Source organism: Clarias gariepinus, chromosome 23 (genome assembly GCF_024256425.1).
Source record: "Clarias gariepinus isolate MV-2021 ecotype Netherlands chromosome 23, CGAR_prim_01v2, whole genome shotgun sequence".
NCBI lineage: Eukaryota > Metazoa > Chordata > Actinopteri > Siluriformes > Clariidae > Clarias > Clarias gariepinus.
In genome coordinates this window covers 17,656,310-17,683,936 of record NC_071122.1, presented here as the reverse complement: position 1 = coordinate 17,683,936, position 27,627 = coordinate 17,656,310, and the positions used below count along the sequence as shown (strand labels likewise).

Below are 27,627 nucleotides of genomic sequence, written 5' to 3'. Positions count from 1 at the left end.
ATGGAGGCAGTTCTCCTGCAAACTCTGCGTTAGTAAATGCTCTGCACGGACGGCAGCGGAGTCCTTGTGATCTTTGCAGCAGTCTTCAACACTCTCTGCAGGTGTTAGCGGGCCATAACAGTAATGCTGCCGTACCACAGTGATGCCGTTAGTCAAGATCCTCTCAATCGTGCAACTGTAGAAGGAGAGAACCTTAGGAGATATACCAAACTTCCCCATCTTTCTAAGAACGTACATCCGCTGCTGAGAGCTTCTAACCGGTTTTGTGGTGTTGAGTGTCCAAGTGAAGTCGTCACTGATGTGGACGCCTGGATATTTAAAGCTGCTCACTCTCTCCACTTCGGACTCCTGGATGAGCAGTGGTCGATGAGGTCCTTCTTCCTGCCTCATGTCCACTATCATCTCCTTTGTCTTGCCTATGTTGAGGGAGAGGTTGTAGAGGATAGGGCTGAGGACACATCCCTGTGGAGTGCCTGTGTTTGTGTTAATGCTGGGGCTGAGGTCCTATTTCCAATCCTGACAGACTGGGGCCTGCCAATTAGAAAGTCCAGTCACAGAGTGTAGGGTGTAGGCCAAGTGTAAATAGTTTGTGTGCAAGTCTTATATTCTGATATAAGACTTAATTTTCCAGGTGGGTTAGGGAATGATGGAGGGCAGCAGCTATAGCATCTGTTGGTAGGCATATTGCAGAGGGTGTCTGGTATGCTGGTTGGCCAGCACAACTCTCTCAAAACACTTCATGATGAGTGCTACTGGCCTATAGTCATTCAGACAGGTGAATGGGATCTTCTTGAGAAGGAGTAGGATAGTTGTGTTCTTAAGGAAGGTGGGAATAGTGCACTGGCCGAGGGAGAGGTTGAAGATGGAGGTGAAAATGTCAGCCAGCTCGTTGGCACATGCTCTTAAGGTCTGCCCAGGGATGTTGTTTTTGCTCCTGCTGTCTTACGTGGGTTGTTCTTCCTCAGTGCTTCATATACCTGGATTGATGAGATCGATAGTGGAGGGGGAGGGATTAGGTGGTCTATGTGTGTGTGAACCTCGTATCTGTAAAAGATGTTGAGATCATTCGGCAGACTCTCTATGGAGCTGACTCTGGTAGTGATGGTGGTGGTCCTTTAATCTGCGATGGTCCTTTGCAGCTTTGTACTCTGTCGCATTGCCCTAATTAAATGCCATAGAGCGAGCACAAGCATGTGGCATATCTGATGGTTTATCCAGGGTTTCTGACTGGGGAACTTCCTGAAGTGCATGCAACTTATTCGCAGACGCAAGCCGTACGTACGCACAATGTAGACGCACCCCAGAGTTCCCCGAATTTTGCAGGGACAAATTTCTTGCAAAGTTATTCTTGTTTCAGAAAATTCTTAAGGCGTTCTTGTGTACTTTGGGGGCCCAATGCTCAACCCTGACTTGTTGCTCTTTCTTTAATTTGCAACCTGACTGTATTGAGGGCCAGCAAAGTGCAATATGAGACATACTTGCTGATTGTGCCCAAAATGAAAGCTTGTATCTCTAAGGCTGTATCCCATCTTGCAGACTATTTATTGCACACTGCATGAGGAGCAAACTGCGATTGTTGCACAGCGGTGAAAATGGTCAACCACAGAGGCGTGAAAAAACTTAGGATCGTATGATGATGCTCTATTAAATTCTTATTAAATAAAGACTGTCTTGCCAAAGTGTTGTAGAGGGCACTAGTGAATCTGATATGACGTTCAGCTGCTTATTGGTTTCAATTAATTAGCGTCTGTGTACAGAATTAACTATTTACAGAATTAACAGAATTAACTATTTATATAAAAGCGTGCAGTTAAACTGTATACCGTTTATCTTGTGGTCAACTGTGGTCGAGACTTGAATAGATGGAAAAGCTTAATGAAAATGCTTAATGTGTTGAAATTCATGGTGCAGAATTCACACTTATTCAGTAAATGTGACGTACGCTGTGTGACATTCAACCAAGTCACAACCACCATTTTTATGATTCATTTCACATTTTTGCATCATCCAGTTGTTAATCACAAGATTAACAACTGCTCATGGTTTTTGCTTGTATGCAATAGCCATGCGCTTGTTTTGTTGTTGCTTCAGACAAAAACAGGAGAAATCTTACATTTTAAATTAAACGTACTAGTAGTCGAAGAGACGTACTGTATATAGTACATAATTGTTTTATTTGAAAGTAAATTACATATAATCTCTAAGCTAAAACAGGTATTTAAAAAAAGGTTTTGTATTTATTTAAACAAATAATAAATCTGGATAGTCCTCACCTGTATACAACTATACACCAGTAATGTATGCAACAGTTTTTGAATTCTGGTGTTTGTAAGGCAAAACTAAACAAACTAAACAAAAAGGGTTATCACTTGTGTACTGATTTAACTGTTTATCACCTGTCAGTAAATTCTTTAATTTAATTTTCAATTCAATTTATTTTGTATAGCGCTTTTAACGATTTAAATCATCACAAAGCAGCTTTACACAATCAAAAGAACTAAGTTTGTATGAAATGTGAATGTGTATGAATCAAAATAATATTATTGTCCCTGATGAGCAAGCCTAGGACGACGGCGACAGTGGCAAGGAAAAACTCCCTGAGATGGTAATAGGAAGAAACCTTGAGAGGAACCAGACTCAACAGGGAACCCATCCTCATCTGGGTGAAAACAGATAGCAGGGATTGATGTGCATAATAATATGCGAGACTGGAAGTTCAATATAAGAGGAGATGTGTAAGATTAAAGTCCAGTTTGTTCCTTGTACTCTACTGTGCTCATTTTTTCACGTTTTGCTTCCGAATAGCTGGACTTCCTTGTATTTTTAATGTAGTCTTGAGAAATGTTTCTCCTTTTTTGGGGGACTTTTTGGCCTTTCGTTTTCAGTCCAGGTCCTGACTAGTGTCAGAGAAAAAGGTGCAGATGAGGACCGAGGATCAGGCTGGTGATTAGTATACTGGTGATGCTGAGTGGTTGGAACAGACAAGAAAGGGAAATAAGGTTGCTGCTGAGGCTGTTATATATATATTGTTTCTTTAGGCACTTTTCAGCCTGTCGCAGTCAAACATTTGTTCTCATTTAATTTAATTTAATGGAATCACTCTCTCACTCTCTCATCGTCTATACCGCTTTATCCTGTAGACTATCCAGGGGGCCTGGCGCCTATGCCAGGAGACTTAAGGCATGATGCAGGGTACCCCCTTTACAGTGTGCCAACCCATTACACGTCACATACACACACACAGACACACACAACGGGCAATTTAAGAACGCTGATTAGCCTCATCTGCAAATCCTTGGACTGTGGGAGAAAACCGGAGTACCCGGAGGAAACCCAACGAGCACAGGGAGGTCATGAGGGTGCGTGTTCACATTAGCCATAGCAGCAGTATCTAATCACAGGCATCTGTGCTTTAATTCTACCTTTTAAGGTGTGTGTTTGTGTGTGTAAGAGTTCAATATTCTGGTGGAGAACGCCTGTCCCTCAAACTAATCATTTAACCGGAGCTGTGATAATGACATCTTGGAGTACACTTCTGTTGCTGGCTTCAACACTGAGGCATTAGCATCCTGGTTCCATTCCACCTGTAAGGCTGCTTTGGACTCTGTGGCTCCATTAAAAATCAGGCGCCCCAAACTTAAATCCGAACCCTGGTTAAACGACGAGACTCGTGCTGTCAGAAAAGTGGAGCGCAAATGGAAAAAGGACAAATTGCAAGTGTCTTTTAGTTTGTTGAGAGATAGTTGGCGTCTTTATCAGAAAACTGTAAAAGCTGCAAAAACCAAACATTACTCTGAGTTAATTTTAGCAAACTATCATAAGCCTCGCGTTTTATTTCAGTCTATTAATGCAATTCTTAATGGTCCCCAAATTGCCAATTTCGAAAACTCATATAAAGTGTGTGAGAACTTTCTCCAGTTTTTTATTGATAAGGTTTCTTCTACAAGGGCTCTTATTACATCTTCTGCATGTAACCCATCTAATTCCATTTCTGTCTCTAGCTCTGCTGTTTTTAACCAGTTTGAGCCCATCTCTCTTTCTTTTCTGTTAGAAATTATTAATATTATGAAGCCTGCAGGATCTCCTGCTGATCCCATTCCTCCACATCTTTTCAAAGAGTTGGCTCCCATCCTAGGTCCTATAGTCTTAAATATTATAAATAGCAGCTTGGGTTCTGGGGTGGTACCCATACATTTTAAACATGCAGTTGTGCAGCCTTTGTTAAAAAAACCTAATCTTGATCCGTCTGTGTTGTCTAATTACAGACCAATCTCTAAGCTACCATTTCTGTCTAAGATTCTGGAGAAGGTAGTTTACACACAACTAATAAGTTATCTTGGTGATCATGGAATGCTTGAAGTTTTTCAGTCTGGTTTCAAGGCTCTTCACAGTACTGAAACAGCTCTGTTAAGAGTCTTAAATTATATTTATTGTATTACAGATTCTGGTAACTGTGTGATTCTTCTGCTGCTTGATTTAACAGCTGCCTTTGATACAGTAGACCATGACATTCTTCTGTCACGCTTAGAACACTGGGTGGGAGTTAGGGGGACAGTTCTAGACTGGTTTAGGTCCTATCTTATTGATAGAACTTTTTCTGTTAGCCTTGGAGATCTTGAGTCATCATCAGCTCCTCTTACATATGGGGTCCCACAGGGGTCTATCCTTGGACCCCTTCTTTTCTCATTATATTTGTTGCCGCTCGGCTATATCCTGAGAAATCATGGCATCTCCTTTCACTGCTATGCAGATGACAGTCAAATTTATCTCCCGTTAAAACAGAAGGAAGGCTACTCTGTCAAAGCGTTATTAACATGTCTAGACGATATTAAGGCATGGTTAGCCCAAAATTTTTTAAATTTTAATGATAAAAAGACGGAGGTTTTGGTATTTGGTCCCGTGCCAGGGGTAAAGTTCCACCTCTGGATTTAGGAGGTTTGGAGCAGTATGTTAAACCTACAGCATCGAATCTAGGGGTTATTTTTGATCATGGCCTTAAATTTGACAAACAGATTAGTGCTGTGGTTCGGTCCAGTTTCTTTCAGTTAAGGCAACTGGCAAAACTTGGTTTTGTCCTTTAGGCTGTTCGAAATAGCCATCCATGCCTTCATCACCACTCGCATTGATTATTGTAATGCTCTGTATTTTGGGGTTTCTCAGACAGCATTACATCGGCTACAGCTGATCCAAAACTCTGCTGCTCGACTATTAACGTCTATGCGTAAAAGAGAACATATCTCTCCAGTTCTGGCTTCTCTTCATTGGCTCCCGGTACAGTACCGAATTAATTTTAAAATTCTCTTGGTTACGTTTAAATGTTTACATGGCCTTGCCCCTCCCTACCTCTCAGAACTGCTCCAGCCCTATGCCCCACCCCGGTCTCTCAGATCATCAGATAGACGTTTGCTAATGGTACCCAAGACTAAATGCAAGCTCAGGGGCGATCGGGCGTTCTCTGTGGCGGCTCCCAAATTATGGAATGATTTACCATTGACCATTCGTGAGGCCACATCATTGAGGGTGTTTAAGTCCCATCTTAAAACTCACATGTTTTCCCTGGCATTTAAACCAACATGACATGTTGTTTTTACATATTGTTTTACAATTTATTACAAATAATCTTTTAATTTTGTATTATTTTATTTTTATTTATTTTATTATTATTATTTTTATTATTATTATTATTATTATTATTCATTATTTTATTAGATTACAATGTTATTTTATTATTTATGTGAAGCACTTTGGGGCATTCATGTTGTTAAAGTGCTATACAAATAAAGATGAGTTGAGTTGAGTAACGAATGCATCCTATTTTCACATTGAATACACACATATTTGTGCAGGAGTTATACTGACGAAAATTCATTTTAACGTTCAGCTTGTGAGTGGATTCAGGTGCTGCAGTGCACAAATTGGCTTTATTAGTTGCAAGTGTTGCTCTGTCCCAACCGAAGCCAGAGACTGTAAGGTTATTTATCCAGTGTTTTTCCAAAATATTACCTAATCAGTGAGCAAAATGCAAGCTGCATCCCGGCCCCGAACCTCAGCACTACACTTAATGAAATAAATTTGACTCAGGGAGCCGTTTAACCCGAGGTAAATCGTTTTTTTTGTGTGTGGAACAGGAAACATGTAAAATCCTTCACCGTCCCTGTTGGATTTTCAAATTACGTTTGTATAAAAGGCTCTGGAGAGAGTCCTGTAACTTTGTAAAGATTAAGGGGAAATGTTACTCTCTAGTCCATGTTTTCTTATAAACATACTGTCTAGTTGATTGTTTTTTTTATGTATAATAATATTCCTGCACATACAGTAGACATGCTAGTAAAGCGAAAGTAAAGGAGTACAGTAATACACTAGACAGTAACAGCACTCTGCCTGTAGTACAGTTGCACAAACGTCCAAAATCTAAAAATAGCTTCAACAGTTTTTTTTTTTACATTTTTCATAAATGACTGATTGAATAACGTTCTTTATACATAATGAGATCACGTCATTCAAGCTTTTTTATTCAGATATACAAAAAGCGGAGGTTCGAACCGGCTGCTCTGCCAGTCACAGCCTCTTTCATTTGTGTCAGGCATAAAATTGGGATTTGTTCTCATTCATGCGTGAAGATACAGAATCCTTTTTTATTCTTGTTTACATGAAGGCCATTTTAGTCTCTGAAGAGCGACTGGGCGTATCATACATCCTCTATTTTCCCTCAGTTGTAAATGCTGTATGTATAAAGCACCTTTTCTCCCCCTACATTTTCTTTCACGCAAGCACATTTCGTTTCAGGTTCTTCACCAAGCGGACAGGAGTTCTTTTTGGCACTTGTGCATCGTAAAACACAAGTTTACAGCAGGGACACGGTTTATCTTTTTTGGCCATGTTTCTCTGCTTATGAAGCTTCCAGTGTTCACACAGGAATTCTGTGTGGCAGTAAATACGCTCAGTATGATTTCCTCAGCCTTGGATTAAAGACTAGTTCAGCGATGTGCTTTCTGCGAGGATAAGATTGGATGTATATAGTGTAGAGAATATTTTTGTTGTTGTCATTGTTGTTGCCTTATTCCTTCGGGACATGAAATACCTTTATTTTCGCTTCAATTTTTTTTTTCACGTCGCCTTGCGTGTGCATGGAGTTTGCGTGTTCTACTTGGATTGGTGGGTTTCCTCCAGGTTCTCCAGTTTTCTCCCACAGTCCAAAGTCATTCAGATTAGGCTAAGTGGCATTCTCAAATTTCCCGTAGTGTGAGAATGTGCGTGTGAATGTTGCCTGGAGATCCCAACACGGTCGTGTAAAAATGGGATAAATACGCATTATGGATGGGTCCATCTAGGTGTATGACTGTAATTATACAGTTATCATTTTTTCAAGTCTAAACTATGGGTCACATACCCATGAGCGATGCACATACTGTACTTTTAAACATTGTTTTTTTTTTTTTTTAACACAATGGGTCCCACAATAAATAAATGAGCTGATGTTGCAAAAGATTAATCAACACCTCCTGATTTGAGAATTAATCCAAGATGGACTTTAATCAGTACTACTTACCAGTGAATGCTTGTATAGTAATATTTATGACTGTGAGGAAAACCCGCTTTGAGTTATAAAGACACAAAAGCAGTTCTACACATATACTGTATTTTAAGGAATATACAGAGGAGCCTGGGCATACTGTATGAAAGCCCTTACTTTAAAAAAATTGCATCCGCATATGAAGCATTTTCATCATACGAACGAATGAAACGAACACCAGCTAAGTTATTTATATATCCAGGATCCGTTCGAAACTTGTTTACATCAGTGGAAGGCCAAGCAAATTATGTTTTATGGATTTTATGCTTTTTCTTTCAGGGTTTTTTGCATTAGGTGCAAGATATGGTGAAGACATAGCACCATGGATCTTAAGGAAGCAAGACAGTTTCAGTCGATAAAGTTGATCACTTTGTCCAAAAACGAATCCTTTGTACAGAGCGATTTCATTGGCTGGAGACTGCGAGATTTTAGTGACCAATCAAGAATACTGTTACCTTGTATCATCTTAAATCTACACAACGATCTCGGAAGATAAGAGAGCTGCTTATCTGTGACACACAAGAGTTTTCAGTGTTTATGCACTTGTGCATGAAAGTATAAGTGTGTCATTCTTTGCAACTGTCTTTCATACCCTGCTGATTGTCTTCAATCATTGCTAAAAGAATTAGTCGCTGTGTGAGTTACAGCCAAAACTAGGAAATGAATACAAATTACCTAATATCGTTATTCCAAATGCAAGGTGGCGGACTCAGTCTTCTGTTAGTCTGTCCCTGAAATGTGTTTAAACCTCTGGAGACACACCAGAGGAAAAGAAAAGGCCAAGGAGACAGCAGGGTCAGCGATAACCTTCGAGACTGGCCGTTCCCCCCAGCATTGTTTCACTTTCAGCTTCCTGTTGATTCATGCTTGCAGAAAGTGCGCGACTGGACCAGCACGTGTTTTTGTCTTTAAGTGAACGTAGACGCTTACAAAGCACCTCTTCTGCTTGTGTGTTTTATTTTCCTTTTTTTTTAATGCAGAGATCAGTCCTTGGCCTGAACCTGTAACTTGAATAAATCCGGTTAAAGCCTGTTAAACGCCACGTAGGTTTTTCATATAATGAGCTTACACTTTTTCTTCCGCCCCTCAATCCATATCCTTTTCACTAAATCAGCGTATTTGGACAAATTCCAGCAATGGGGCTTTGAAGCTTCTCATCGGGTATCTGCTTTCACTCCTGGCTGGCTTACAAGCGCGGTGATTAGGAGCCTATTGTCTTAGACGTGAGGCTTAGTGAAGACGTCGGCGCAGTTATCAACGCATCTTACTGGCAGATCCGTCATGGAAGAGCAGCTAATTGTTTTCTCTTTACCCCTTAATTGTACTCCCGAGGGGTCACAGTAGCGAAATCGAGTACAATTTTTGCAACAGGCATGCGGAAAAGACAAATGAAGGGTGGAAGACGGATGCCCGCCGCGATCCCAGCAACGGCGTCTTGCTTTTAATCCATTCGAGACGTTTGGTTAAGCAGCGCCACCTGTTTCTCACAGCTCACCACGCAGCATTTACAATCCCGCAGCTGGATGGGAGTAATTATATGACATCCACTGATTGTCAGAAATGGTGTCATTTTGTCTGGGTTGTTTTCTCTCTCTCTCTCTCTCCATCTGAGACGAGCCGAGGGGATCAGTGCAGCATGGTAAATGTTATATGACGCATGTTAAATGCCGTGAGGGACCATTGAAGATGAAGCATATGCAGAAGGCTGAATGGTTGGGTTGCATGACTTCACATGGTCCTGATTTCTGAATGGATGATTAGCGAGATGGTATGAAATGAGAGATACAGAGAGAGTGGGATTGACAAGGAGAGAGGGTCAGTGGGCTTTATTGACGCATTTTCAGCGCTGGAATTGCTGAATGCTGTTTTCACTATTTCTATTAATCCAGTGCATTCCTTCACATAAACACCAACACACTAAAATAGTCTGACCCATCACACACTCTCTAATCCCGTCTGACCCATCACACACTCTGCCTTGAGGGTTTGTTTTGATTTACAAACCATACAGATTACAGATCATACAGTACATGACATGCTTCACATGTACAGAATTAACACACAATATTTTTACTAATGTTAAAAAAAATGACTAATTATAACCTTTTAGTAAACTATAATATAAACTACTTCTCTAAAATATAAAACTACTCCCCGTGCTTGGTGGGTTTCCTCCGGGTACTCCGGTTTCCTCCCACAGTCCAAAGACATGCAGGTCAGGCTAATTGATGTCCCCAAATTGCGCGACTGATGTGTGACTGTGTGTGTGCCCTGCGATGGATTAGTATCCTGTCTAGGGTGTACCCTGCCTCGTCCCCTAAGTCTCCTGGGATAGGCTCCTGAATACAGGGTAAAGCGGTATAGAAGATAAGTGAGTGAGATATATTTAGTCCAAATTAGCATTAATCTCACATAATTTGGGATTTGGGATTCAAAATTAGGGCAGTGTTGGCTCATAGATTAAGAATTTGGGTTTCTGATCTACACGTTTGGGTTTGAAGCCCCAGCAGCGCATCACAACAGACCCGGGGTGCTGATGCCTGACCCTGCACTTTCTACCTTTCTCAGATATGTGATTTACTCCCTATTATAACTATTATAATACATTAATAATAATAATAATAATAATAATAATAATAATAATAGTAATAATAAAATCTAATTAAATTAAAAAATGCAACCTTGAAAAAACTTGTAACAAACTACAGTAATATAAGTGTGTGAGATGAAATGCTTGATTGAATATGTGTGTGTGTGTGTGTGTGTGTGTGTGTGTGTGTGGTTATGGGCTTCAGTCCCACAGTGACTCTAACCAGGATAAAAACCTTTACCTTTGATGATGATTGAATAAATAACTCAATTATAATAATAATTACATTTGTTTTTCATTCTAGTGGAAACTGAATAGATGGATGGTTTTTAACGTACGTCAAACACACATACTCAGCACTCTGGATTCCTGATTAAGCTCACTAACTAACCTGCCTTGCATCTCGGGAGCATGTGTATCACCTTCAGTGGCCTTTAACACGTTTAGGTAATTAAATTCCATGGCAAACACCCAGCATGTTGGTCTTCAATGCTTTTGGCAGAAAATGAATAGCTGATGAAATGTTGCTGATTCTGTCTTGGTATGAAACTGTAGTTTGTGGCCTTTAGGGAATTAAAACTAAAAAGGTTTTATATTGGTGTGAAAACAATCGTGATTTAATGGAAAAAAACAACAACACAAAAAGCAATGTTATCTAACGTCTTCTATGTTGTCAGGAAGGTCTGATGGAGCCTAAGTAAAAGTTTCATGCCTGTAAGACTTTAAGAAAGTTTTTTCTCTTTTTTTAATTTAAGCATATTCTTCCTTGCCGAGTTCAGAGTTTCAACAGGGTATAAAACATCCCTAAGTCTCTTGTCAGTCACTTTTCGCTCTGTTGAGATGACACGTCTAAACCAGTGTACTCTTTTCTTTTTCGTTCCATTGACTGACTTTGGAGCAGGTATTAGTGAGGAGTTGTTAGGAGACAGAGCACCTCTGCCACGAAAAGGCGGATAGAGTGGGTTCGGAGGGACTGAAAGAATTTCAAAGTGTCCCTGTAAAGCCACATGGCTCCTCCGCCTCTAATACCAGACCTCATACCTGCCTACTCTAAGCTCCTAAAAGACTGACTGTGCTCTCTCTCACATCTCCAGTGAGTAAATAAGGGAGCACTCCCTGCAGGCATAAAGTCAATGAGAGAAAAAACTTGAGAGAGAAGATAAAGTTAGCGAAAGTCCTTCAAACATAACTTTTTTCAACACCATAGCCAACTAACGCTAGACCTTTTGACGATCCGCCATGTTGACTGTCCTCTATGATCCCACTCACTTCTGCACGACAAAAGGGATGTAATATACTGTATGGGTTGCCAGTACAGAAAGCCACATTCAGAACCAGACAAATAAACGCTTTAAGCGAAGAAAACACAAGATAACATTATGTCTGCTTGAATAACACTTTGTCCGCTTTGTAACTGTTTCTAAGTCTTACTGAATGGCTTCTGAACTAGTGATGGGTGGTTCATAAATGATTCGTTCTTTTTGATTTAATCTTTAATGTGACTCAGAGGAAAAGAGTCTAAACGAGTCGGTTTAGAGAGTGATTCGTTCCTATTCTAGTGGGCGCGCATGCGCAAAGCATCGCAAAACCTCTGTAGCTTATGTACAGAAAAAACTAATGAATAGTTACCTTTCGAGTCTTTTGGTCAGAATCGTTCGTGCTTTTGTCACGTGACTCCCATAGACGCTATGCAGTGCAATAAATTCAAAAGAACGAACGACTCGGACTGGAAGATATAAGAGGTGAGCTACTCATTCTGTTTATAATAATGGGTATTATTATATGAGCTGCATTGTAATATTTTCATTACTGGAGCTATAGCCAAAGTTCGTGTACGTAGATGTATTGGTTGTCTGGTTATTGAAAATATAACATTTCATTTTATTTGAGAATGAGACCAGTCCTGATTATACCTTGATGATAGAGCAAACACGTTTATGTCGTCCCCCTGTGGACATCATCAAAAGTTGTCGTCCTAGCCCAATATGTCATTAGTCTGTAAATTACACAACCAAGCAAGTGCAGTATATAGGTTTAAGAGTAACCCATCTGTGTGGCTATAAGTGTGTCAGTTCCATTTCTTTTTTAATTCTTTTTACCAATGACAGAAGGGAAAACTACTAAACCTTGACTGTACTACAAGTCGTTACATTGTTGGCTTTTTAAACCCTGCAATCCAGTGCAAGTGGTACCTATTATATCTTAAAGTGTGATATGCTAGTTGCTTCTTTATAGTTTCCAAAGAGCAATCTAAGATACTAGCCCGTTCCTGTTATTGTGGGAAAAATATCATAAAAACTCAAAGGGCCTCTCAAGGCTAAACAGGATGTCCCAGAGTTTACCAGGTCTTTATGACCAGCAGCCATAACAGTATATTTTTATTCATACTTGCTTCTTTATGAGGGAACGTATGAGCTGTGTTTACAGGTTGAGTAAAAATTCCATATGCTTCTCACCTCAGGCGTTCAGACATGTAGTGTATGTAGCATGCACATGGTGCATCTGTGGATTCGGTCTGATTCTAATTAACTCTTTCTCACATACGTCTTCGAAAAGGCGGGTATGGGGGCACGAGGGTAAAGGCTGTCACCTGCAAGTGTAACATGCAGTAATAGGGGTGGACTTAAAAACGAATCACAGTATATTCACACTAAGTCTCATCACAGAACATACATCACAGAAGTAAAGTCTGCTGTACTCCTAAGTGTCAGTTTCAATTGGATGATTGATACTTTTCCCCAACACTCCAGACAATACTAATAAAACATAAATCAATTGATTAACAATTTTAATCTAGTTAATCGCAGTCATTGTCTGTAGTTAATCACGATTAATCACACATTTAAAGTACCCTGATTTACTTTTATTATAAACATGCAATGTTGCAATAAAGAAATGCATGACAAACTGGTTAGAGGAACATTACATCCTTTAAATTTTAAACCTTAACATTTAACAAATGTTTAATTAAGATCATTCAAATGGGACCGGCACTGCATGCAAATCAACAGCCTTATCCACCTAAGCCACCACTCCCATGTCTTACACTAATGTATTCTTAAAAAAATAGTTCTCCCTGAAGGTACTGTAGCTCAAGCACGCAATTTTGGTTTTATTCCAACTTCCGTCTAGAACCTTTTTTTATATTAAAACTTGTCTTTCAGCACATCTGGTGATGTTTCCTCAGTCAACTTATTAACTGTGCTTCAATTATGGAAAGCCATTAGGGTCAAGCTTGGTCATATAATTCACTTGCGTTAACAAATTGTAATGCGTTAAAATTTCTAGATTAATCAAATGCATAAATGCGTTAATATTGAAAATATTGAATACAACTATATGACTGGAAAAAACAGCTTCAAAGTAAATTCATAATAGTTTTTTAATTGGCATTGGCAATATGTAATGGTAAAAACAAAGCGAATACGGTTGTGGTCTGCTATATCTCGTTCCCCAGTCAGGAGTTTTTTGAACTTGTTATAAACTTACTAGACTTAATTATGTACAGTATATGTTTATGATACAGTTATAAACTAGAATTTCGTACTGTATTAATTTTTCTCATGATCTTCAACACTTCGTCCTTGTCCCAAATTGCTGCCAATGATTCAATGACTATAAAAATGCAATGACGTTATTATTATTGAAGTGCAGAATTGTACCCGGTGAAGTTGTAGTGTTTTGCAAAATAACCCAAAATGCACACTGATGTAACCAAATCAGTTTTTTTTAAACCATTATGACCAAAAGAAACCATGTTCAAAAATATTTTTTAACAACTTGTAGTACTTCTTATTATAAGCTGGGGAATAATGGCGATATCTCATTTTGCAGTCAAAATATTGATTGTTTGATTGGTTGGACAGCAATTATGTTACAAAGAAAAGTACTTTTTGGGATGCATAGCATCTCACTGTGCAGGTGTGATAGGGCCAGTCATTCTCGTATAAGACCATTTTACAATCTGACTATAACCACACTTTACCCCATCCACTTAGTGAAGTGACAGGTTGATCATGCTAATCACATTAGCTGGCCGAAAATGAGCAGCTTCCACTATGCGCACTGGAGATTGCCTGAAGCAGAGCAGCATTTTTAAAAAGGACAAGGAATAAGCTTTGTGGTTCACTCTTTGGCTTGAATACACTTTTCACTCCACCAAAGGCACCAAAAAACACACGACGTTCTGTGTTAACGTCCATTATAAACAACTTAGGCTCAACTCTGAATATAACCACAAAAAAGCTATTTGAACATTTTTATTGAGAAAATTTGGTCATATTGGCTTTCCCATAGTGAGCGAGTCCCACAGAGACCAAATGATCTGATGTCTCATCATGCATACTGCTTTTTTTTTTTTTTTTCTTCTCCACTGTGAAAGAAGTCTTTTTGAAAGCATAGTTTGGGTTTATGTGATCTCCCTGGACTGCATTAGGAGTGGATTATGATGGAGTATTATGGCGTGGCACTTGATAATGGCTCAGCCCCAATGCTTAATACCCACTGATCCAGACCGGTGGGACTGTAGCAGCCGTGAAGCCTGCGTCCATGGGTAATGAAGGCTATGTTTTTGGGTCATGAAGAGGAGCCGAACATGTGACGCTGAACATAATCTCAGTCTGTTTTCAGCTCCAGTTTCTCGGTACCGCACACAAAGAAAGCCACAGTTTAAATCTACCCTGTAATTCAGTTCTAGGAAGCTTTCGCAGTCCCAGTTTCTCTGTCTTTTGTCTATTTGCTTACGTTTTCAAAGTAAGATGTAACACGCGCGCTCATACTTTCGCGGCAACCAGTCCATAACTGGCTCCGTGCACAGATTTGTGCGTCCCCTGACGATGAATTTCGTGTAGATCCTGGCACGTTCGTTGCTGGTAATGAAAGAGGCATGTCAAAAGAGGGAGGTTTCTTCACAATGCGGTCCACATGCGTAAGAATATCTAAAGAAAGAAAGACAGAGGAGTGAGAGGCAGTAAGTCCTGCAGTAGTAGTCGGGGGAGTATCGCAGCTTCAGGTCCTGAGAAACACTTACTCTTCAGTAGCACAGGTTTCTCAATGTCAAGATGGTGAATCGAACCTCAAGTCAGATACTTAATGTTGGTCAGAAATACCAGTGATAACGCTGATATATATATATATATATTCTAAACTTTACAGGATTGTGCTGAGCATCATGACATTTCAAGCTCTGGGAACCGCAGTCAAGCATGCATGTGTAAAGAGCGACACGTCCCCATGGCCAGTCCAGCTGTTGGGAGTTTTTGGGATTAGGAAATGTGGGAGGAAGTTCATTATAAGTAGTCTTGGTTAAAAGCTCTGTGTGTGTGTGTCTGTCTGCTCTTATGTCTGCTGGCTTGAGGAAAAACAAATGAAAGGATAGCTTCTGGTGTCTGGATGTCACGCTCTCATCATCATCTCGGTCTGTCTGCTCCATATTGTTTAAAAAGTACAATAACTCTTTGACCTCTCTCTGGTACTCCAGTAAAAAACAAAAAAAAAAAGTATGTCGCCCAGAAAAGAATAAGGACCTCGAGTGAAGGCTGCCAAGAACGAAGAAAAACAGGAGTCAGCGAGCACGAGTGACTAAAGCAAATAAACAAAGGCGAGCGGTGGAGCTGCAAAAGAGGGATGCTGGGTATTTACCGGACAGCAAATAAAGCCCAGCTGGCTCCCATTTGGCTAGGAATGAAAAGAGAGAGAGAGAGAGAGAGAGAGAGGTCATTGAGCAAAATGCAGCAGAGCACTGTTTTAACTTGCATCTTGTTTTTTTCTTCTCCTTTTATCTCTTCCACCTCCTGTTTCTTTTTTTCTCGTGTCCCGTTGTTTATTCTGCTCTCGTCTTCCATGCTTTCCTGTAATTTAGACTTCACCTCTCTCACTGCTCTGTCTTTTCTTTCATCTTTAAGTTTCTTTCTTTTATGTCCTCTTATTTCTTTTTCTTCCTGCTTTTGTTTGCTCTGTTTGATTATCGCATCGCATGCTTCGTCTAGCCATTTCCAAACTCTTTGCATATTTTCGTTTTTTTTTTCACAGATTTTTGTTATCCCCCTGCATCATTTTTCTCTCATATTCTTACCGTAAACAAACTCTTTAACTCTTTTTAACATTCCTTTCCTTAATATACATCCCACTACTCCTTTCCTTCAATTTTTTTCTTTTTCTACCTCTCTTTTATTTTCTCATTCACTTCTGAACACTTAGGCTCTTTTTCACCTTCCTTTACTTTCCTTCCTTTAGATTTCATTACCTTTCCTGAATACTTATATCACCTTTTCATTTCAGTCCTTTCTTTTTGCTTCCGTTCCTATAATCGTCATCCTACTGCATGCTTTTTCTCTCATATTCTTACCGTTTCTCAACTCTTTGACTCTTTTTTTCCTTTCCTTCATTAATATTCATGCCACCTTTCCTTCCAGTTTTTCTTCCTCCACTTTATTATCTTGTTGCATACTTTTCTCTCATTTTTTTACTACTTCAAAACACACTGAATGCGGCACGGTGGCTTATTGGTTAGCACTGTCGCCTTGCACCTCCAGGGTCCGGGTTCGATTCTCAGCCGGGTTCGATTCCCACCCCGGAATGTGTCCATGGAGTTTGCATGTTCCCCCTGTGCTTGGTGGGTGTTCTCCGGGTACTCTGATTTCCTCCAATGGTCCAAAAGATGCAGATTAGTTTAATTGATGTTCCCAAATTGCCCTCAGTGAGTGTATGTGTGTGTGCCATGTGATGAATTGGCACCCTGTCCAGGATGTAGACGATAAGTGAGTGAGAAAGAAGACACTGACTCTTTTTCCCTTCCCTTTCTTATTGCTTATTGTTTTCCTACCGCATGCTTTCTCATATTTTTACCCTTCCCAAAGTCGTTGACCCTTTTTTCCTTTCCTTTCCTCTACTTTACACTTCTCTACTTTTTTCCCCCTCTTTACTCCCATGCTTTACTCTCATTTCCTCTCCATTACTGTGCTCTTCTCTCCCAAAACGAAGCCCAAACCTGCACCACTTTGATGTCTACCCAGCCCTGGCTCTCTCAAACAGCGGTGTGTAATTACCGGGCCGCATAATAAGCCTGCTTGGCTCCAGCGTTTTTGCGTATAAAACACATGCCTGCCCACACACACAAGCACACATACACACAAACACACGCACACGCAGAGTGCGCATGAATGCTCCTTTGAATCTAAACATGCACAGGGCACCCCACGCGCGCGCACTCGCACATGTACAAGCACGTACTGTTGTGGCTACAAAAGTGATGACCGCGCAGAAACGTCTTAGCCTTCGTGCCACACTGCCTTTTTCTAAACAGACCCTGATCCTGGTAGGAAGAGGCGTTTATGCTCCCCTGAATATATTATGAGATTAATATTTACTCCATGTTCCGTGTTTTTCCCTCGGACTCGATTTGGAATCAAAACTGCTGTGTGTTTAATGTGTTTTGTGCCTTGCTGTGTTTTCTTAGCTACAGGCAGGGATGAAAGCAGCAAGCACGTCAAGCAGGAGCCAAGCATGGAGGAAACAACGACCATGGATGGTGTTGACAACAACAACAGTCTATCACAAGTGGATTTCAGCAGCACGCCCAGGAAAACAATCACATGTGAGTTAATATTAGCCAGAGTACATCGTACAATACGTCCGGTATGAAACTGACCAGGAATCCACATGTGCAAAGCGATGGCACGGATACGTCTGGCTGACCTTTTGTCAGAAAATAGTGCAACTGCATGTTTTTAATTTATGTACATTAAAAAAACGACGCTCAAAAGAACTCGGAGACACCAGATAGTGGGATTATAAACCAATATTAAGTGAAATTTTACTAAGTGCCTTGAAACGCAGTACAGTACGAGCACATTTTGAGCCCTGGCTTGGTCACAGGGCAGTCTTTATGGCCACAGCAGCAGTACTGTACTTAATGATCCCCTATTTTGCTCTTTTTTAAACAATTTAACATAAGACACAGAGGTCCCTTAAGTGCCTGGGAATGCTTCAGCTAAACTAACCCTCAGATAATGCGTTTTTCATACCTCAAACTCCCCGAATGTTCCATTTCAGTGTGTATACAGTATGAGCCACTCCCTACCAGAGATCAGAAGAGCTGAGTGACAATCCGGGGTAGAGTATCTTCTTATATGAGGTCACAATAGGGGAAAAAATGGTTAAGACTCAGAGCTCATCAATACTAAAATGGAAAAAGTAGCACACTACAGTACATATCTATCTAAATGTCTAAAAATAACTAGAATTTTGCATAACTTCTTTTAAACATACAGATGGGCCCCAAACAAATGTATGCACACTTTAATATGAAAAATAAGCCCCTGTTCTGATGGTCACATGATAGAATTAACAATGGTGCGACTACTGTAGTGAAAATATAAAACTACACGTTTCCGCCATTATGGCATCATAATTGAGTTCCATTTATTAAAAAAAGGCATAAATAACAACTATTTATTGTTTAAGTGTGTATACACTTTAATAGTTTTTATTTTTTGGCCCTTCTGTATAGAAAGTTTGATTTGAATGAATCCATGTCGAGTCAAAACGTGATGCAGTAGAAAGGATTAGATAGATAGATGATCTTTAAATAATGTTTCAAAAATGCTTCAAAGGCTTAAAAATGCAGGTATTTTTTAAAATTCTTGACCTGTACATGTGCAACACAGTGGAACAGCGGGTATTAGGAGTGCCTCTACGCTCAGGATTCTACCGTCTATTTTGAGCATGTCTCAAAAACATGTTTTTAGGTACATTGCTGGTTAAATATTTAAATAAGTGTATTTGTACAGGGTGACTCGAATCCACTGTGAATTCCTGCCTGAACTCAGTGTTCTAAGAGCGCAGCCTTAACAGGTGTAAAGCTTTACTGAAGGGGAAATGAAACACAAAAGGCTGATTTTGGAAGTGTAATCCACGCAGCTATATAAAATGTGCAATTCACAAAATGTTATGACGACCTCTCTAAATCACATTTCAGGTTCGTGCAAGATGCAGTAATGATGAAATACAGTCAAATCACAATCCAAACATAGGTGAGAAGGACATCTCAGGACCACATGGAGATTATCATGGTGGTCATGGTGTGTGGGTATAAGGGGGAACTCTGTGTCTATTCAGCAGTTCTAGCCAGTTGTGGACCTCAGTAAGTTCATGTACAGTATGCATATCGTTTAACTTTAGAGGCTTAGGAATGCAATTTTATATATAAAGCATTTTGAAAGTGTAACTCAAATAGCACTTACTATAGTTTTGTTGCACTGCCATCTGATTGCACATAAGCAACAGTGGAAAAACATATCGGTCCACTGCCACATATTAAACTTTCATAGTTTGGATTTTTTCAAGGATGTCCAAAATAAAAATTGAGGTGTATATAAGTACATCACAATAACTGGTCATTGGTGGCTCAGTGGTAGGTCTCTCGTCTGCCATATGGGTTTAATTCCCAGCCAATACCCTAACCACAGACACTGGATGCAGTGCCGATCCCAAGCCTGGATGAAATAGGAGGGTTGTGTCAGGAAGGGCATCCAGCATAAAACCGAGTCGTTATGTGGATCGAACGGTCTGCTTTTGGGAGCAACCGAAATACTAACAACATACAAATGCATTATAATCTGTATGTACAGTACTGTGCAAAAGTCTTAGGCATCATACTATATGCTGTACCAATTTTGTTATATATGTATATTTTGTTATATACTATAAGTAAAAAAGTTGTTAGCTTTTACTGAGCTTGCTGGAGAATATGAGATCTTCTGGTAACTTTGTCACACTCGATCTTATCTATGTTTATGCAAATCCCAGCAGCATACATTAGGTTTTTTTGTGCCTAAGACTTTTGCACAGTACTGTATTTCTTCAGAAAGAAAAGAGTTAAATTGGTACTAAGTACACGACAACGTTCAGAGATACCAACTTGATTTAACTCAGTAGGACTTCCGAGGCTTAATGGGAGGCTTAGCTGAAGTTTGGGATGCATTTTGCATGGAAGGAGGCTGGGTGGATTTAGACTCCATTTAAGTAGGTGTACATGTTCAAGGTGAATGACTTTACAATCCGTATGCAGAGCAGGATCATTTGTAAAGACCAAGACCTACTGTAATGTACTTATAGGCACATCAATTTTAATGTAAGACAAACTTGAAAAAAAAAAATCTGAACTATCCCTTTAACTCTTCCTAGTTATCTGACTGGGTAGCTGTTATCCGACAGTGGAGAGCCTGCTGATGGCTGAAAATTATATAGACATATTAGTTGAGTTGACTTGAGTTGAATATTCCCAAAAATTACTAAATTAATGCATCTTCAACAAATGCAACCAAGGAATCTTTTGTCAAAAAGTTTTATCAAGAGAGCTTCTTAATGACCTTGTAAACATACCTACTGTACTTATGGCCATTATATCGCTATACAGTATGTGCAGACACATGGCTATGGTTGGGAGTTTAAGGTATTTTGACAAATAAGGTACGATTACAATATAAATCAGCACTTTGGTGTAAAACACCATTATAGCTTAAAGCTTTCAGGTAGCATGTTCAGAAATTTTTTTCCAACCAGATGTCAGAGAATCATACTGTAAAATTGTGCATCATCACTGTATGTACCGTACTGACTCGGACTTTTATTATCGTTCCTTTAGTTTCCTTTTGGAAGCTTTTTGGTGCATTTTGGATCATTATCTGAAGCACTGTCCTATCCGCTTCTTTCTAAGTTAATCTGAGAGGAATGTCTAACTCCATACAGTACATTTCAGATTTCATAGTGCTGCCCCTATCAGCAGTCAAATCATCAGTAAACACCCAGTGACCCACTTCCACTTCAAATATATACTTTTGGTGGGTCTCTGCAATCCCTTAAGGTGGCAGGGTGGCTTAGTGGTTAGCACTGTCGCCTTGGACCTCCTGGGTCCGGGTTCAATTCCCATCTTGTGTGCATGTTCTCCCTGTGCTTGGTGGGTTTCGTCCGGGTACACCGGTTTCCGTCCAACAGTCCAAATACTTGAAGATTAGGCTGATTGGCGTTTGCAAGTTTCCCCGTAGTGTGTGTGCTCTGCGATAGATTGCCACTCGGTCCAGAATGTACCCCGTCTCGTGCCCTAAATCTCCTGGGATGGGCTCTAGGCCCCTTGCGACCCTGTAGACGATAAGTGAGTGTAATCCCTTAAAAGATTATAGAATGTTTTTTATATTAAACACCTTTAATATTTCATATGTGTTGTGGTGGTGTACAGAGGCAAAAATACTGGAAATGTTCGCTAAACTGCCATGTGAGTTGAATAAAGTTAAATAGTGTGAAAAGAGAAATGTTGTCCATCGTATTTCTAGATTTAGCAAAAGTCCACAAGTGCTTGCTAAGACCATATGTACTTTCACCCTGTGGGACAGTTAGTGGGGAAAAGTTGCTGATCTTGCATTTTCTTCCTTCCTCACGCACAGTACCACCAAGAAGAAACCTGATTCTTCCGCTAGGTTCCAGCGTCTGTCAGTACTCTGTGTGTGTGTGTGTGTGTGTGAAGCAATTTTTATGCGTTATATAAATTCCAGATGTAATTAAGGCTACATATCTACAGCTTGCTGTGCTCTCTGCGTTGCTAAAGTATAATGAAACTATTGGCTTGGAGGAACGGTGGAGTTTTCTCCAGTTTTTGTTATACAGTAGAGAGTGTGTGTAACACACACGAAGCATGTTGTGAATTATGGGATGCATGCATCCTTTAGTCTAAATGGGTGAGCTTGTGTTGTGAGATATCACGTTAATCTCAGACAGTTCCAGATGTCTGCTGTTGCCTGGGTTGTAGTAAGTCAGACAAGCATGTCATCATAGACTGGCGCTGGATGTGGGTGTGTGTGTGGGTGTGTGAGTGTGTGTCAACAGACGGGATAAGACCTTCAGTAGACCGTGACTAATTGTTCTGAATAAAGGTGCATTGATGTTTAGATTCTGTTACTGAATCACACTGAATTTGCTCTCTCTCACACACACACACACACACACACACACTGGTATTGCTGTACTGTATAATATTCATGCCTGCTTCATGCACCGCTGTAGCGCTGTATTCTTCCCACATGTGCAAACCTGATCGAGTAAATTGATGCCCATCTGCTTTATCTATAAATCTCTCTATATGCTCAACTTGGGTTAATCTCTCACCTCGTCTATGGTCGTGTTCAGCTTCGAATATTTCCTGTGGAAACCGCCGCTGTTAGGACGTTGCCTTGACGCCAGAGTTACGGTGTTATGCCATCTCAATCACTCTTTCCGCTCCTTTAAGAACACATGATCGGTCGTGTTGAAGGTTTGGTGTTTGCATTTCACTTTGAGAGCCTATGTTACTTTTGATTTATTATTCGATCATTCAGCAGGTTTAAACTTCTCATTCAGGCGCATGAAAATGCTTACATGACGTAGATGAATGCAGCTTGGTCTTTGATATTTCACAGGCCTGCACTTCGGATAGACTTGTGTGGCACGGTGGATTTGTGGTTACCGATATCACCTCACACCTTCAGGGTTGGTGGTTTGAGTCTCAGCTCCGGTCTGTGTGTGTTGAGTCTCCAGGGTGTCTATGTGTGCCCTGGGTTTGCTGGGATGGACTCCAGGCCTGCTGCAATCCTATACAGGATAGGCGGTGCAGACAAGGGCTGGATGGATTGATGTACTTTGGGAACAAGCTGTAATGTGTTTTGTTCAAAAGTAAGATAGAACATACTGTAATTGGATAGATTGACTAATTATAAATATGAGCTACAGGACAAGTTGAAACATAGTGTGTAAGACTATGCTTTGTTTGAGTAGTTTTTATATTGTTATTTTAATATGAGGGACGTTCAAGTCAAACAGGGACTTGTGATGAAATGTCTGTAAGCTTAGTACAGTGATGAGACTTTTAGCCACAATAGAACTTTTGAACGGAGCAAATAATTCAAAGAAGGCCATATTTCCTTGAATTGCCATTGAACTCGTTCTTGAAACATTCAGCAAGTTGGACTCAAAAATCAATGCGTAACTTGTGGCCGACTTGCGGGAAGGGATGCATCTGTCTATATAAACTGTACATACAAGCATTAACAAACACCACATGCACATTTACAGGAACTCAGCCGGGAGTTATTTTTTCACCGCCGCTCAGTCCTGACCTCGCTTCAAGTCATTTCGACATGTTTGGGACATTTAACGTGTTCCTGGGAGGCCAGCGTTTCAGATTCGAAGCAGACGGTCCGATCATGGCTCTGTCGTACTGAGAAAACCATCTATGGTTTTCATAATGTTCATAAAAATGATGAGTGATATCGTTATTGTATTGGCCTTGCACATATATTTATATTAAAAAAAATTAAAAATTGGTTTGTGCAGCCTGTACTTTTAGTATGCTAATTAGGCCCAACCTCCCTTTCGTGGCACTGAGATCACATGACATCGTTGTCATGTGACAGTTTCTTTTGCATACTCATTAATATTCACAGGATCAGCCTTGTCTGTGTTCAGTTATTTCATTGTATTTGTTATATACATTTTTCCTCTCACATACAGTACATTCTTTCAAATTTTGAAAACCGTGTTGTTGTTGTTATTTCTGGTGCTTATTGTTAAGTATCGGCATTGGCTAGCATCAGCAGCATGTTAGTGGTAAGCAAATGGAGTTTAAATTCCACTCAGGCCATCTGTTTGCTATTAAATATTGTTTTGAAGTCGTTTTGCACCATTATGTCAGGGGCGTCATTTTAACATTATCCCGTCGTCATGTAGTCAGCGCTGTTCCGATAACATTTCATCAAAGTCATTGTAATTTCCAAAAGCAACCTAATGCCAATTTTATCGTCGGTAACAAACCAAACATTCCTGCTGGGATTTGTCTCACTTGGCTACTGATTGCTGGTTTGTAAAACAAGCAGAGGAAAAATGATCCAGAGCTGATTAGCAATTATGTAATAGTAATCTACCTTCAATATAAGCCACCAGACATGTGATTCGTAATGGTCGCTGAGGTCATATCCTGCTTGTAGAGCAAAAGCTTTGTCCTACTGACACACTGCAGATCTTTATGTCACATACAGTATTATTTACCTAATTATATACTGTTGTGGGAAAAGCCATTTGACCAGACTGTTGTTCCAATTGCAAACCGTACAGAATGTCTGAGAAGGGTGACCGGGTAGCAGTGTTGCAAAATAGCGAAAAAAAAAAAAAAAGACTAAAAATTCAACATTTTTCTGAGGTTTAAAAGTGTTGAAAGTTTACTGTTGGTGGGATTGAGGAGCAGTGAGAGGCATGTGGAATGTGACAGAGCCTGGAGGGAAGAGGTGCACTGGATGAGAGGGTGGAGGCGGCCTGATTTTTTGGTGCATTGGCAAATTAAGAGAGGCGGACTGAAATGAGATATTCAGTGTGCTGATATAAGCGATGTCCTTTCACATCATTCCTCATTTCGGTGGTGAAAGTTTTTTTTTTTTTTTTTTACGTTCCCCTTGTTCCAGTTCCTCTTCGTCAACTTTTAATGAGCCCAAATATTTCTAATAAACTTATGCTGTTTTTAATATACCATTCATGTGTTCCTCCATACAGCATGCATTTTTATGTCTTACCGTGTTTATTTAAGAAAAAACAATTGAAATATCTGTGATTTATCCCATAATATAAATAATATTTCGAATTGTATGCATGTGACTCCAGGAATGATGGTCATGACACGCAGATACAGGCGTATCCGAAAAGCATAAAGTAAAACACATGGCACAGAACAATAAGCAGCAACCTCAGAACACAGGAACTACAGTGTAGTAACACATGCAAGCAATGACACAGGGGACGCAGAACAGGTGAACACAATCAGCAACAGACAACATCACAGGCGAATGGTCCAATAAACGAAAACACATGTTAAATGAAAAACAAAACTCATGGCAAAAAGGCAGCGCTGGGATATTTGTTGAACTCTTGAGAGAGGAATTCAAGTCAGGAACCATCACTGTCATGACCAGAACTTGACCAGACGGTGTAGATGCTGTAGATAGTGCAGGACTGATATAATGTTGGTGTCATACTAATTCGGGTTTGCTCGTACTGCAAAACAGTATCATCCTTCACAAAATAGAAGACTAAAGGCAAGGGATGTTTATTATGTTCTTCAGCTGATTGTGATTTAGTGACCTGGGATAAGCATAGGACTGTCTTCAGTGTTTGCTGAGGTCTGAAATACAGTATACTTCCAGAATTACTTGCTAGCACAAAAGTGGTGTAATACATAGAAGAAACAACAAATACGTATGGCCTCGAACACAATATTTTGATTTATTTGATATTTCTATTCATTTCAAATTTCGGAGAGCCAACCTACAAACCCTCCCCTTCATCTACCCAAATACTGTATGAAGAGTAGGTGAAGTGGACCGTCGGTACATCCTTACGGCAGCTGGCATCCGCTGCGTCTACCGCCTCATAGTACACCGCTCTCATGGTAGCAGAATAAACAGATACAGGAGCGGCGAGAGGGAACTGTGTAATTAAATCAATCATGGATGGCATTGTTCTTCCAAACAGATTCTTAAAAAGGGTGGGGAAATAAAGTTGGGCAGCTTTCAAAATACTTGGGCACCCCACCCAAGTATACTCTATGTGTGGGAAACATTAGTCTTTGTGATTACTTCAGCATATATTGGATGGTACTGTAGATATTTATAGGATCTATTTGAGATTATAGACACAAGAGTAAGTTTTGGGAAGTGATAATATTTAGGGAATTCAAGTAAAATATTGTACCCTTTTTGTTAATGCACAGTAATAGAAAGTGAGTTACCACTTCCGCTTACACAGGATGAATCATATAGAGTTATCAAGAATGAGTTCATCAGAGGGACAACCCATGTTAGATGTTTTGGAGATAAAGTCAGAGAGGCCAGATTGAGGTGGTTTGTACATGTTCAAAGGAGAGATTGTGAAGGTATCTGTAGAAGGATGTTGAGGTTGAAGCTGCCAGGTAGGAGGTCTAGAGGAAGACCAAAGAGGAGATTTATGGATGCAGGGAGAGAGGACATGAAGGTAGTTGGGGTGAGAGAAGAGGATGCAGAGGATAGGGTTAGATGGAGGCAAATGATTCGCTGTGGCGACCCCTGAAAGGGAACAGCCGAAAGACAAAGAATTATCTAGAGTTATCTAAGTTCATTTTCACACAAACCAGGTATGAACAATTGATTCAGCAATTGACGAGACTCCAAGCTGCAGTAAAACATTTGAATGGCGCAAAGTTTTTAAAGAAAGCACTATGTTCCTATGAACACTTAGGAAATGCAACGCCTGATCCTTAAATACTGACAAGCTTGTTCTGAACACTGATACGTGTACAGTAGCAGGCTTTGCGCCAAGCCCCAGCCACTGTCGGGCCCTTGAGCATGGCCCTTAACCATCTCTGCTCTGAGGGCTCTGTATCATGGCTGACCCTGTACTCTGACCCCAGCTTCTTAAAAATGAATTTTATTGTGTATTCATACAGTATGTGTGTATGCTTTACAATCAATAGGCCCTCGCTGGAGTAAGGAACAACACACCCAAATGCGTTAGGGTGGTGTAACATGACCCAACACACACCATGAATTGTTTTGCTTATACAACAACAATCTGCCAATGATTTGATTTTTGTATTAATGAACACATCAGCCTGTTTCAGTTATAAACTCTAATTTATAATTTGTTTGTCGTGACCACAAGTATGCTCTGCTGCAAGTTTTTTTTTTTCAAACAGACTATAAATACAAATGAGCCGATTTTTATTTTCATGGTTTGTCTGACCAGCATTTCTGATCGCATTGTTCCAGCCAGTCCAGATCCCAATTACTGCCAAATCTTAGACGTCTCCGTAAGTAGATTAGATATTTCCGTCTCCTTGAAAGCCATTCATGGCATTTAAGGGGTCCGCATTATCGTGGAGCACATGTGCAGTGGCACTTCTTTTCCCATCTGGTTTCTTATAACGATAGCCACGTGAGAAGTGTCTGTTTAGAGCTCGTAAAAAATAGCGAACACTATTGCTTCATCGGCTTTATGGGCAGAGGGATGCTTTATAGATCTACTCGGTCTCTGAGGCATGCGTCTGGTCTTGTGGTGTTTTGTTTGTTTGTTTGTGGTTTTATTGGTTGGTACGTTGTGTGACCCGTTCATCATAAGACCGGTCAGGAAAATTAGGACGGGTTATCGAAACGCGTTTCAGATTGATGCTGACAGCAAAAGCCCTGAGGTCATATCACGTTACACAAGGTCCAGATGCTCAGGCTTGGAGCGATGATGTCATGAAGGTTGCATGCATCTGGGCGAAGTGCCTCTGGCTGGCGTGTCTGTGAGCGAAGCGCAACGAAATGCTGCTAAACTGCTCTTTCTCGTGTCTGTGAGAGAACACCAGTTCCCACATGCAGTCATGTGGATAAGAGAAAGCAGAGGTTTTGTCTTATTTTGTCTTACAAAACCT

At 40.2% G+C, this 27,627-nt stretch overlaps 1 protein-coding gene across 2 annotated transcripts in view; it reads left to right on the top strand.

Moving 5' to 3' along the window:
- The window catches only part of mdfi (MyoD family inhibitor), a 55,540-nt gene that overhangs the window by 5,654 nt on the left and 22,259 nt on the right, over nt 1–27,627 (top strand). For both annotated transcript variants that reach the window (XM_053483558.1, XM_053483559.1), the window contains one exon: nt 17,620–17,757. In XM_053483558.1, coding sequence (XP_053339533.1) covers nt 17,620–17,757 — 138 coding nt within the window. The remainder of the gene's footprint in view (nt 1–17,619; nt 17,758–27,627) is intronic.